This window comes from Haliaeetus albicilla, chromosome 27 (assembly GCF_947461875.1).
Source record: "Haliaeetus albicilla chromosome 27, bHalAlb1.1, whole genome shotgun sequence".
Taxonomy (NCBI): Eukaryota; Metazoa; Chordata; class Aves; order Accipitriformes; family Accipitridae; genus Haliaeetus; species Haliaeetus albicilla.
This window is the reverse complement of record NC_091509.1, coordinates 3,155,794-3,168,487: the sequence shown is the minus strand read 5'-3', so window position 1 is coordinate 3,168,487 and position 12,694 is coordinate 3,155,794. Positions and strand designations below refer to the sequence as shown.

The window sequence follows — 12,694 nt, the reverse complement described above, 5'->3', positions numbered from 1 at the left end:
GGTTACATATGCTGATCACACCTACTGACATAGACAAAATACCATATCATAAGGAATCCCATGTAGAGGTTCCAAATAGCATGAAAACTTTTGTTTAAAAGTTGCAGCATCTTAGAGAAACAAAAAAACCCCTCCAATCCACCCCCTCAAATCAACCGAACCCAAATGTGACGGGTAGACTTTCTCTCCTCCTTCAGTCCCCAATTACTGCCAGTTCCCTGGTGGCTGTTGGAGAAGGAGATAACTTCATTTTTCTTGCAGTAAAGACTTAACATTGAACAATTGTCCCCTTTTTTTCTTCTCTTTGAAAGACTGTCAGATTTTTTTGAATGTGCTAACTAGCAGATCTATCTCCAGACTGTTTAATTACAGGTGCTTGAAGCATTTTATTGGCATTGAGTAGAAATCCTTACATTAAAAACTTAACACTTGGGTTGCAGTTTTGTATCATGCAGGCTTGCTGTGAAGAAGAGCCAGCACAGGATAGGAATGGTCGTCAAAGAAACAGTATTAGAAACTCAAACAGTTACTGATGCATAAAAAGAAGCAAAGATAGGAGAAAGGGATTCAGTTCTGTAGAAGGAGGTATGTTAGTGTGTAAGGACTGTATGTTTTCATCACAGGCATAGTATGATCTGTGGAGTGCAGTAGCTGAACAGTGTCCAGAAGAGACATAGAGCCCCTGAAACCCTCAAAGCTTTTCAGCACTTGAAGTCAGTGAAATGCAAAATGAAGCAACGCAAATGGACATCAAAACAAACAGCACCAAAATTCTTGCAGCTTCTACATTAACTGGTACTATAATATCAGTCCTCAGCTACAAATGAAATATATTTTCCATATATGGGGAAGTTGATAGCATAATTATCTGTACACAATATGCACATAGTAAATACTTTGACAGTAGTATATGCTAAACTGGAAAAGGTCATGTTATTCCAGTAAAAGTGCATATCTGTGGGTCATTATAGCTCTGTAACAACAAGAGAAATATCTCTGCAGAGATGCCTGCAGTCACTCTGTGCGTAACTTGCAGGAAAGGAATGTGCTCAAAGTACCTTTTATACATTGGAACAAAGTATTGGAAATCAAAGCAAACCTTTCCTTCTTCTTTTGGTGCATCAGCATCTGTACACTTGCTGGTCACTGCCATTATAGCTAGTGAAAGTGCAAAACAATCTCCTGTATGTTTTGCTTCCGGGCATTTCAGCTCATCAGAGTTTGCAGAGTGATTTTTGCCATATTGAAGTATGCGGAGAGCTAGCACATGTAGACATGTGATGCAAACCTGGGGTTGGAGGTTACTGGAAGTGACTTAAATGTCCTGCTTATGAACTTTTTTTTCCACTCAGAGCAGAACGCAATCAGGAGCAGGGAAGGAGACATGAGTAGGGTGAACACTGGAGGTAACTTTGGCATCTGGCATATGTAACATTAAATTATGAGCAGCTTCTTACAAACTGCCAGTAAGCAAGCTATGCTTTCTTTAATACAGAAAAATATGAGCATTAAAATTCACCTGGGCAAGGGGAGAGTCCTGGCTGGGCTCAGCTGGTGTAGCAGCTTTGGTGGCAAAGTCATGAATTCATTTGTTGATCATTTGGAAGGCTGTGATCCGTGAATCATGTTTTTGCTTCTACCCTACAACTAGCCCTCAGTATCACCAGAGGACTCTGTGAGGTACGAATAAAATAGAGCAAATGAGGGGTACTGCGTGGTGCAATTACCAGTTTTGGCAGGTTGAATAAGAGACTTCTTCCATTCAGCCTTGTGCTGAGGTTGCTCCAAAAGGCAAAGCTAGGATCGCTGCTTCTGCCCTTGCTTGTTCTTGGATCTTCTTCCCAAAGCAAACTCGATCCTGTAGTGTGCTTGACGAGCTCCCCTTCACATACTCCAGAATAAAACTGATTTTCGGATCCCACCTGGGGCTTGGTTTGTGCGTGTCCCTTTTTCCTCTGCCCCTGAGGTGATAGCTGATGGGTATGTGCTTGTTTTATTGGTGCCACCCCCCCCCCTTTTTTTTTTTTTAAACAAATGCAAACTATCCCAGATTTGGAGGCCATGGAGCTACTTTCCAACTCATTACTCAAATGCCACAAGAAAGCTGGTAAATCAAGATCTTTATTTAAAAACAAAAAAACAAGTGAGTTACGTAGGAACTGCAGATATTTTGGTTGTAAAGAAAAGGTGTGTAGTGAGGAGAGGGGAGAGGACTGGGTGTTTGCTTTAGAGCTTTTGAAAGACACTCCTTATTGTGTCACGGTAGCATCCTAAAACCAATACTACAGGAAGCAGGGCAAGGCTAAACCAGCTGCAGAAAGAACAGTCTCCTGTAAAGAGAAAAAAGTCCCTATCAAAAAGACTGAGGCAAAAAATAAAAAGTGCTTATAGCCATTGAGATGGAGAGTTATGTGGCTTACAGAAATTGTGTGCACTGAGACTATATTAAGATACAACACATAGGGATTGCAATGCAAAATAAATAGGTGATAGTTTTCTTCCCCCAAGTGATGTTTCTTCCTTTGGCTATGCCAGCCAACTGTTCTTTGTAGGAACACCACTGTGTATAAAAGCTTTCCTCTAGCCTCTATATCAGTCTTTCAGATCGGGTGCTATAAAGATGAGGCTAGAAGCCATCCTAAATTAAGCCTAAAAAAAAAAATTAATTCTGGCTGACCCAGTGGCTTTAGCTTACACACAAGTATATCTAAGGTAAAGGTGTTTTCTGTCCTGGAATAGCTGTGCTTTTTAAAAGAGCTTCTGGGCAAAGCAGCTGCAGTCTTGTAACCCGGGGAGAAGTTGCTCTTTGGGGAGCCTTGGGGAGTCCTGCCCTGCAAAGGTATAAATATATAAATTCAGTCTGACACCTTTAGTTTCAGTTGGGGGAGTGGGGGGGAAGGAAAAAAGAAGCGGGTTCTTCCCATGAAAGACATGAGAAGAGGATTTGAGGTATGGATTGGGAAATCAATTGCAAGTCTTTTGAATCCTAAGCCTCCCCAATCTTGAAGCGTTCATTACCAAGTCCTGGCTGCTGCCGCAGGAAGCTGCGAGGTAGAGGAGAGCAACTCCAAGTAACTTGCTGGAACCACGTTATCGAGCATTGGGCTGTCTGACTTGAACATTGCAATTGCTACATGAAACAAAGCACCGATAAAAATAGTGTGTTTTCTTGCCATGCTTCATTTCCTTCTGGATAGTCTCAAAATGTCCCTGTTTGATTCTTTTCTTTGTACGACTTCAGTGAGTCATTGTGATCACAGTGCTCTGGCAGCATTTTGAAAAGCTCTGAAATACAGAATATTTCCTTGAAATTGCTAAATGTTTTACATGGAAGCAGTTACATTTCAGGTAGTCTGGACATGTTCTTCCTATTTTTTGAACTATATATATACACATCTCTTTCCTGTAAGAGTTACTCATATTTTAAATTAATTGCCCAATGCTTCATGTTTTTTGGAGAAGCAATAGTGTACTTTAATCAGTCCCTTCCCCCTCCCCCACAAGTGTTCTTTTTTAGATAATAAAGGAATCATAGTCTTGCTACATACACAGACTATTTAAGATCCAGCATCCCTGTCCTTTTCCCATGTCTATCTAAGCATCTGTTGGGAAAAAAAAATCAGTCACTCTGTACCGGATACCAGGCATTATGTAAGAGCATATTTACTTGAATAGATAATTTGCAGGGTTTCGTCAGTAATCCCTGGAGCATTACCTCAAGCAGACGTGTGAGATGGGTCCAGGATAACTTCCCCACATAAATGCTAAGCTGTGCACAGAGTGAAGGTTTTATCACCCCTGCTAAAACTGAATGTTGTGACCACTTTGCACGTGGAGATAGAGTATGTGCTACAAAAAAGGACTACTGAGCTGTATCTGCTGTCTTGAATTTCTTCCTATGCACACACATACCTGTGTGGGTTTCCTAAGTTGTAGTTTTGTCTTTAGCTCCACAGTGACACTTGATAGCCTTTGATTTCCCCACCAGGTTGTCCTCATCTCTAGCACTACTAGCTGCTTTCCAAATGAAAGACACATCTGCTTGTAAGGGAGATCTTACATGCTAGTTTTGCTAGGCCATTTTTTAAAAATATGTTTGCCTTGGCCATGTGTTTTTGCTGTTGTAATGTATTAAAAAAATCTCCTTTTTTTCAGTTGGACAAGCTGCCTGTTGGGAGGATGATGGTGCAGCTTGTGCCTCCTGCATTTGGATTTGGTGATGATGCCCATTTTGAGTTTCTTGAGCACTTGCAGAGCCCTGTGTGACAGCTCTTCCATCACATGTGAAGAGTTGTTTAATGTGGGCATCTGGGGCTGGACATGTGCTGTTGACAAAGATTAATTGTTCAGACAGATGCTGCTGTCCAGACATATATCACGCAGGTACACGGGCCATATGTTCCTTCGACGTTAATGCTGACCTGTCTCAGTGCTTAAAGGGTGTTTTTCATATCTGATACTAGCCAAGGCAGCTAGAAGAGAGCAGGAGAAAATGGCCTGACCCTTAGTATCACCATCTTCTGTGTCTCGGTAGTTACAGTTACTAGCAGGATAAAAGCTGAGAACAAATTTCTGGAGCGTTGTCTGGTTCACCCTTTTTGTTTCCAGAACACTTGTTATTTGGATTCATCTTCATAAAACTTTGGATATCTAGATTTTGATTGATAGGTGGATAATTCATTACGTTAATCAGACTAGGGCAATAAATGGCCGTGGCTAGACTTCAGAAGCAGAGCTTTTGAGCAGAGGACTGGTTTCCTTTTCTAAAACCTCTATTTCTGTTTGATTTTAAATTTTTAAACTTAACTTTTTTGGGTGTTGCAAGACTTTTGGGGGGGCTTTCAGGACTTGAGAACCATGATCTTAACAGGCACCGCGAGTGAGGGTAGCAGAGCAGTGTGGACTGTGGCTGGCAGCAGGTCTGTCTCTGAAGAGACATCCTGATTACTGCAGCTGCCTACACAGATGGTGTGACTTCAGTGGCTGGTTATGGAAGAGGAAGCAGCAGAGGACCCCACGTTCTTTGTGAAGGACAGGGATACTCTCGTTATTGCCATAGTTCAAAGGCATGTTTCATCCCCCCAGGTCTCCTCAACAGATTGCCTCTCATGCCAGATTGTTTCTTGCATTTTTCTATGTTATCAAACCCATCAAACTCATTTTGATTTGTGACCCAGACTTGCAGCCTCCATCTCCAGAGGTAGGATGGTAGCGTGGAGAGCAGTATAGCTTTTCTGTGGATTTTCCTTAGTCACTGCTAACTTCTTGCATCTCTTGGGTGAATCAGCCTCCTTCTCCTGCCTGATTCATTCAGTGCCATTGTGATATGTTTGACATCACCATCACTTCCATGTTTAGTGACTTATATATATTTTTTTTTTAAATGCTTTGTGATGCTTTTAAATGAAGCAAGTAGAGAAAGTAGATTTTTGAAAACCAGGAACATATGGTGCTTGCATGTTTTGTTCGTCAACTTTGTGAAATTAATACGATCCTACAGTAGAGAAGAAAAACTATACATTGAACTTGTAAGTTAATTAGCTCTAACTCTCGGGTGCTTGAAAACAAAGTTAGGATTGTCTCGTTGGTCTGACTGCAGATGGTTTCTCATGCCTGGCATGTTTCCAGGTCATTCTGCTGGAGCAAAGTGCAGCAAGAACACGAGCAGGCTTTTGAGATTGCTTTTTTCCCCCCACACCCAAAGAAGCTTTTTTGGTCATTTAACTGACTGATTAGTTGGCACAGCATAAACTTAGTTACCCAGCAGTACGTGTAGCATTTCTTCTGCTTAGAAAAACAAGGATCTGAAGTAAATTAGTCTTAAGGTTTGAAGAAAATTAGTAGGGGGGTGTTCAGGAGGAGCATCAAATAGTATTCTCTCCTCCTGTTCCCTGGCTAATCTGCCTCTTCTACAGCTGTAACAGAAATCTCAAGGTACTATAACAATTACTGGCAAAGTACAGAGTAAAGCTTTAAGGAAAAGAAGATAAATACAAAATTTATCTTTAATTTTGTATTTGCATATTGTTTCTATTTTAGACTGTGTAAGATTAATCCTTTTTTGACCTTTTTTCTCAGGTTCTGGCAATTAGCTTAGGAAATGCAGCTTCCAGTGTACTAAATGTCATCCTGTCTAAAATACTTAACAACACAACCTGCACTGAGAAAGCAACACCTTTTTAACATGAGCTGTTAAAGAAAGGTGAAGCTAGCTCTTGTGAATACTTGCCAAGTGTTTTTGCTTTTAATAACTAACCATAATAAATGTGGAAGCAAGTATGAGTTGGATGTGAGAGCAACAAAATAAAACACTTTTGTGTTTAAACATCAAGTTCCTGAAAACTTATTAAACTTGCTTTGTTTGCTGTTGAACTCATTGGATAAACATATGGAAACTAGTTGTTTCATTAAGGGTATGTTTTAAAAATCCAGAGGTATTTTACAGGTCATTAATGCTGCACTGGCTCTGGCTGCTAAACCCCAAAGCAAGCTGGCTCAAGAAAACATGGATCTCTTCAAAGAGCAGTGGGAGAAGCAAGTCCGTGTGCTGACGGATGCTGTTGATGACATCACTTCCATTGATGACTTCCTGGCTGTATCAGGTAATCAGGGGTTTGATTTCAGAAATAATCATTCTCGTAACTGAGCTTATTCGTGGAAACAAGTGGTTTCTACACATGCTCTGGAGTCTTCTTGGGTTTTGGAAGGGATGGTGTTGGTACACTTCACCTGGCAAGCATCATCATCTGCCGAGTGAGGTGTGAAAATAGAGCAGGAGATCTTGGCATGAGGAGAAGAGGTATTTTTATAGTGTGAAAACAGCAATAGTTTAGTTCAGCAGGTACTCTAGAAACCTGTCACTGCACTTAAGGCGTGTGCATGCATGAATGTATATATTTACATGTCAGTAGACAGATCAGCTTAAACATAGTGAAAGACACTTTACGTCTCAAGATTTTGAATTGCTAGCTGAACTACCGATGAATTACCATCTAGCTACTGTAGACAAACCTCACTGGTAACATTGCGGGAAATAGAATATGTTTATGTTCAAGTTATGAACTAACAAAAAAGATGATCATTCAATTCACCTTAGACTCTTCTTATGTAAACAAAAATGAACATCAAATTGTGGTCATACAAGTTAATTAAAATACAACTGTTCATATAGAGAATGTTCTGTGAATATTTTTAACCATGTCAGCTTTAGTAAAGTTTTTTAAAAAGATTAAATCATTATAATAGATTAATGATTCCATTTGGCAAAGTGCTTGCCAAGATAGTCCATTTTATCAGCATCCTTGATAAAGACCCACTATTAGCTGCAGTGACCTAGAAATAAGGGGGGGCATTTTTATTTTAACATCCTCTAATTCTGCTCTAGTCAGAGAACATGGTGATATAACCATGTGAATTTTGTCTGCAATAGCATTCACAAATTATCGCTACAAAACTGAGGGTCTAATTTTCCTGGTGCAAACAGGCTTGGTCATCTCAAATGACCTAAAAACTCCAGTTGTAGAGAGATTTCACAGGAGAATGTGCGGAGTCAGAAGTACCAGGTGAACATAACTAGAAAACATAGATGAAAAATTAAGGTCCTGAATTAAAAGACCATCTCTTTCTTTTTTCCAATTAAAAAAAAAAACAAACCACCAACAAAAAAGCCCCCTAAACCCCAAGTAGTGTTTCTATGATGAGTCACCTGTATTATCATACATGTTGTATTGTGGTTCCCTGGGTTCTGAATAAAAATTTTCTTTGCAGCGAGTTAGCATAAACTTACTAGGCAATTGAATGTCCTAGTTCTTTGTATCTGTCTGCGTGCTCATCGTTGCAGCAGTAGCTGAAATCACACAGCTGTGAGGAGCCTATTTCTGGGGAAATATATTTAGAGAGAATTGTGTGCTGCAGTTCATGGCTCCACTTGCAGTTTGCCCATAAGTGTACAAAACATTTCAAAGAGAAAAAGCTGTTAGTCTGTGAAAATGCAGTCTGTATTAAGCTGCCTTACGGTATTTCACTTACAGGTGTGGCTCAAAATGGGTCAAGCCGCTGGAACTGAGTGGTCTGCATCCTTGTATAGGTCATTCAAGGAGATGGGTACTCTGCTTTTGAGGGGACAGGTTATGGTGTTGGCCCACTGCTGAGTTGCTCTGAAGAGTCTCAAGGGCTTGGCAATAAGCAGGGAATGCTTCTTTTCTGGGGCGGTGGCAGGCTGACTCAGGAGAGAGTTCACCTCTAGTGCGTGCTTGCCACCCAAAATGATGCCATGGAAATGCTGTAGTTTGAGACTACTTCAGATGCTCAAGTGCATTCAGCAATTATATGTATGTGTTGCGTTATCAAAGAGATGTTAGAAAAATATTAAAACAATAAATATTGGTTTAAATGTCATTTGTTTGAACTTTGATAAATATTTTCCTTAGAAATGCTACAACTCCAATGTGTCTGCTAAGAGTCTAAACACCTCTTTGGATAAAATCGTGACGGGTATGATTTACACCAGGCTCCATTTGGGGCTATTAGGATGTTTGTATCAGTTACTAACTGTGAAGTAAGCAGAATTTTTAAAAGAGTTCTTGTGAGTCTTTGTGTGTGTGTGTGTGTATATATATATATAAAAAAAACCCAAACCACATTCCTACATCATGAAGTATATGCTTCATTGTTCACCTTATGCTACATAATTGTATCAATTATCCACAAGTAAACACTTGATGAAAGAGGTGTTAGTTTTACATAATAGCAGAGTATCATAGAAGAAGGATACTTACATGCACAGTGTTGCAGATAAGCTTGCAGGTTACAACATTTTATGAAGGGCATAGCACTGGAAGGGCCCTGTTGTGTTAGAACAACGGTCTGGCGGTGGCAAATTGTCAGGGCACAGGAGATTAATAGCAGAGGAGTCCTGTAGCCTAAGATCTTTCCTATATGCTCCCAACCATGAGTGATTTGCAGCCCAGGGAGCTCTAGCATCAGAGGTGCATCTACCGAACAGTCCTTGACAGATTTTTCTCATTTAAGCTTGTGTTAGTTGCTCTTTTGACCATTATAAACCGCTGGCATCTCCATCATCCTGTGCAAAATTCACAGCTTAACTGTGCTCTGGGTGAAGAACCTCCTCACTTTTGCAGTGTCACCTATTTGCTTCATTTGATGCCCCTAGTTTTAGTAGAAGATGGTGAAAAGGGTTTTTTCCCTACTCGCTATCTTCATGCTGTTTGTAAATGTACAGACTTCTGTCATATGTTTAGTCAGTCATCTCTTGACTGCAGAGTCTTTGCCTGTTTCATTATTCCTCCTTTCAAAGCTCTTCTGTACCTTCTGTAATTCTTATCCCTCTTGTCAGTGTCTTCCCTAAGCACTCTGGGAATGTTTGTGTGTCCACTATCTCTGTTCTTTAGAGCAGTTGCTGATAGCACCATGTAATTGTCAAATTCAATGTTCTGAAATTACCTGGATCTCCTTTGAAACCCTCTAAGAAAATCATTCCATTTGCTGCCTTCTGTTCCTCTGCCGCTGACAGAGTTTTAAGTGAGAGACTGCCCATCGCAGTGGAGCTATTTCGTCTTAAGAGCCTGAAGATGAATGTTGCCTGGGCCTGATGATTGTCCTTCTTCATTATGAGATGAATACTGCATTTACAAGTGTATGAACATTCAAGTATTTGTTCCGTAACCAAGTCTGTTGACACTGCTGCTTGACCTGGTTCCTCCAGTGTCCCTTGTCAAGAGAAGGTCCAGCATGGAAATTGTTCTAAGACCTTCCATAGGGGACACAGCAGAGAAGCGGAGTTATATTTATGCATCTGTGGCTTTATCTCCTGACTGTTGCTCTTTTGGTTTTGATCTCCTGTAGCCCCCAGACTCCCTCGCAGGCTTCTTGGGGTGTTTGGAAAAGGATTTCTTAATCCCTTTAATGGGGAGGTGGGTGGAGATGGAAGGTGTTTGGTGGGGGTGGATTGAGGATTGACAGTCGTGGGGGACTTCTAATTCTGTTAGCTTTTCACAGTTTTATGTATTTCCTTGTTTGCTCTAAAAATAATTTTTATTGGAAAAATGTCTTTGTTGCCAAACCACACCATTTTTTCGCTATAGTTATTTTGGTAGGACAAGATCCCTTTGCCGTTGCCCATGTCATATTCTATTGCTGTGAGATTTTTCTCCTGCTCAGCAACAGGAAGGCTGTGAGCTTTGATGCAGGACGGCGTTACACGTCCCCGAAGGTGGTGGCGGTGAACCTGTGCATCAGCATTTCTGGGGCTCCGCCACCCTGGCCTCAGCAGATGGCATTTTGTGCCAGACACTTGTGGTCCATATGCCTGTAGGACAGGTAGCACTATGTGTATATACATGCACAGAGAACAGTGTCAAATCTTATTTGTTATCATCCAACTGGAGAGTATAACCAGAGTGGAAGCACCTGACAGTCCCATATTTCCCTGGGCCCCCTTGTAGACTTCCCCGTGGCAGGGGTTATCTTTCCCTGGAAGTGTCTTTCTGGCCACTTCGCATCTGCAAAAGACATTAAATGATCAGCAGGCATTTAAATATTCATCTTTATTTTGTCCGTGCCTTTTATTAAAGTTTGTATAATCCAAAGAGGCTTTTAAATGGTCTGTGGCTTAATTTATTCGTTAAGGAATTCAAGCAATAAACAGTCTGTGTTTTGGCCTGATGCCAATGCTTTTTCTTTTTACTGTTGCAGCTCGCAGGGATGTCTGTCTCTTGCTTTAAATACCGAAACTCTGTGTGCTCCTTGCTGCAGCTCTTGTACCTTGGCTGCCTACTCAGTGACTTGTCAAATCACTAATGAACCTGCGCTTCTCTCTCTTAGGGCCACATTCTGCCCTCAGCTGAACTTGTTCAGGCTGTGTTGCTTCAGAGGTATTTCACAAGTGTATTTCTTGTCCAGGTTGCTTACAGAAGTCTTGCAATATTGCACCTGGCTCTGTTAATTTTATGTAAATTAAGTGTAACACTTCCAGCAGCAATCCTTTCAGCCAGTTTATACAAATCCTCTATCAGTCAACTCTATGTGCTTCTCGTTTCTACAAACTCTTGCAAAATGGCTCTTTTACTACCTGCATAGGGAATAAAAGCCACTTCAGTGGCACGGGTTGGCAGTGTAGCATGATTAAGTCAATGGTAAGTAACGCTGGAAACTATTTTAAGTGACAGAGCAGAAATGTTTCCAAGTTGGTTTCTTACCAAGCAGCCCAAATGCTCATGTTGGATGGCAATATCAAAGCGTTGGTACTGCTATGTTAAAGAGGTGTCTAACAGAGTTTGGAAGACCTTTTGGGCAGGTTTCCCGAAATAAGGATCCCAACCTCGTTAGGCTTCTTCAGAAATCTCTTAGGGGTTTTACTCATTTGGGGCTTGTTGGACTTGATAAATGGGGGAAGGTATCTCTGTATAAAAAAGACAATGTATATTCTAAAAGTAAATTACAAACTGAGGTCTTGGCTTTATTTTTTGTTTTCATAAGAGGCAATGAGTACTCTGCCACTGGAACACTTTCTGCATAAATCACCGCATGTGTTGTGTCTTAAATTTGAATGGAGGACTAACAGTTTAATAGTCTCTGATGGTATGTGTGTGGTTGTAGGAAAACACTATGCAGGAAGCTAGAAACATGCAACAAGTTCCCTGGTCTATTACAGCATTGAGTGGATTAGGTGTGGCGCTGGGGAAGGTGCCTCATTGCCCCACGCACGTGGAATGATGGGGGAGTGGTTTGCAAATATTTGGAATAAGGGCTTTGGCAGTCCAGGGTAGGAATATGGAAGGAAACACGTTAGGGGAGAATTCAGCTAAACTCAGCTTTTCTGTTGGTAAAATTGAGTACAAACAGGAGCAAGAAGTGTGGATGCCAGTAGGTGGATGGACTGATGTGGTTTTTTGACACCTAGTTTGGAAGGCAGCTGTTTGCTGGTTGTGTAGCAAGCTTAAAAATTAATGCTTTACAGCATCGTGCTGGAGGTTTTATAGAGCAGGTCACAAACTGACAAATTGTAATGCTGATGACTGCAACAGAAAAGAAGATATTACCACCTAAATCCTTCTTCTTTTACCACCAGAGAATCATATTTTAGAAGATGTAAACAAATGTGTCATTGCTCTCCAAGAAAAAGATGTTGATGGTTTAGACCGCACAGCTGGTGCAATTCGAGGACGTGCTGCTAGAGTCATTCATGTTGTCACTTCTGAAATGGATAACTACGAACCTGGAGTCTACACTGAGAAGGTGTTGGAAGCAACGAAGTTACTGTCCAACACAGGTAAGAGTCAGTTACTCCCAAGAGCCCTAAATTCATATTGCTTACAAGTGCATGGGCAACCGGATACTAATGTACCTGTGAAATCTGTTAAATACTCTATTTACATACTATAATGAAAATTAGTGGGAGTTATTTGCAGAGCTGTCGCAAAATGAGAAATGTAATTTGCTGTGTTGACTGGCTTAAAACTCAGCAGTGCACAAGGTCTCCCTGAGTGTGCTTGCTGTCATTGACTGAGCTGTAGAAAGCTAAAATGCCGGGGAATGAGTCCCAAACAGTGAGTCAGGGCTTGAAAGTTATGCTGATCATCTTGCAGTATCGTACCAGGCCCTGCAAGTGTACGGGATCCAGGAAGAAGATTTCTGCCACGTTGGCCCAGTAGAGTAAATTTTGAGTAATAATTTA

General features: G+C 41.0%; 1 protein-coding gene across 2 annotated transcripts in view; it reads left to right on the top strand.

The window, feature by feature from the left end:
* The window catches only part of CTNNA1 (catenin alpha 1), a 120,193-nt gene that overhangs the window by 89,807 nt on the left and 17,692 nt on the right, over window positions 1-12,694 (top strand). For both annotated transcript variants that reach the window (XM_069772639.1, XM_069772640.1), the window contains exons 11-12: window positions 6,446-6,602; window positions 12,089-12,289. In XM_069772639.1, coding sequence (XP_069628740.1) covers window positions 6,446-6,602; window positions 12,089-12,289 — 358 coding nt within the window. The remainder of the gene's footprint in view (window positions 1-6,445; window positions 6,603-12,088; window positions 12,290-12,694) is intronic.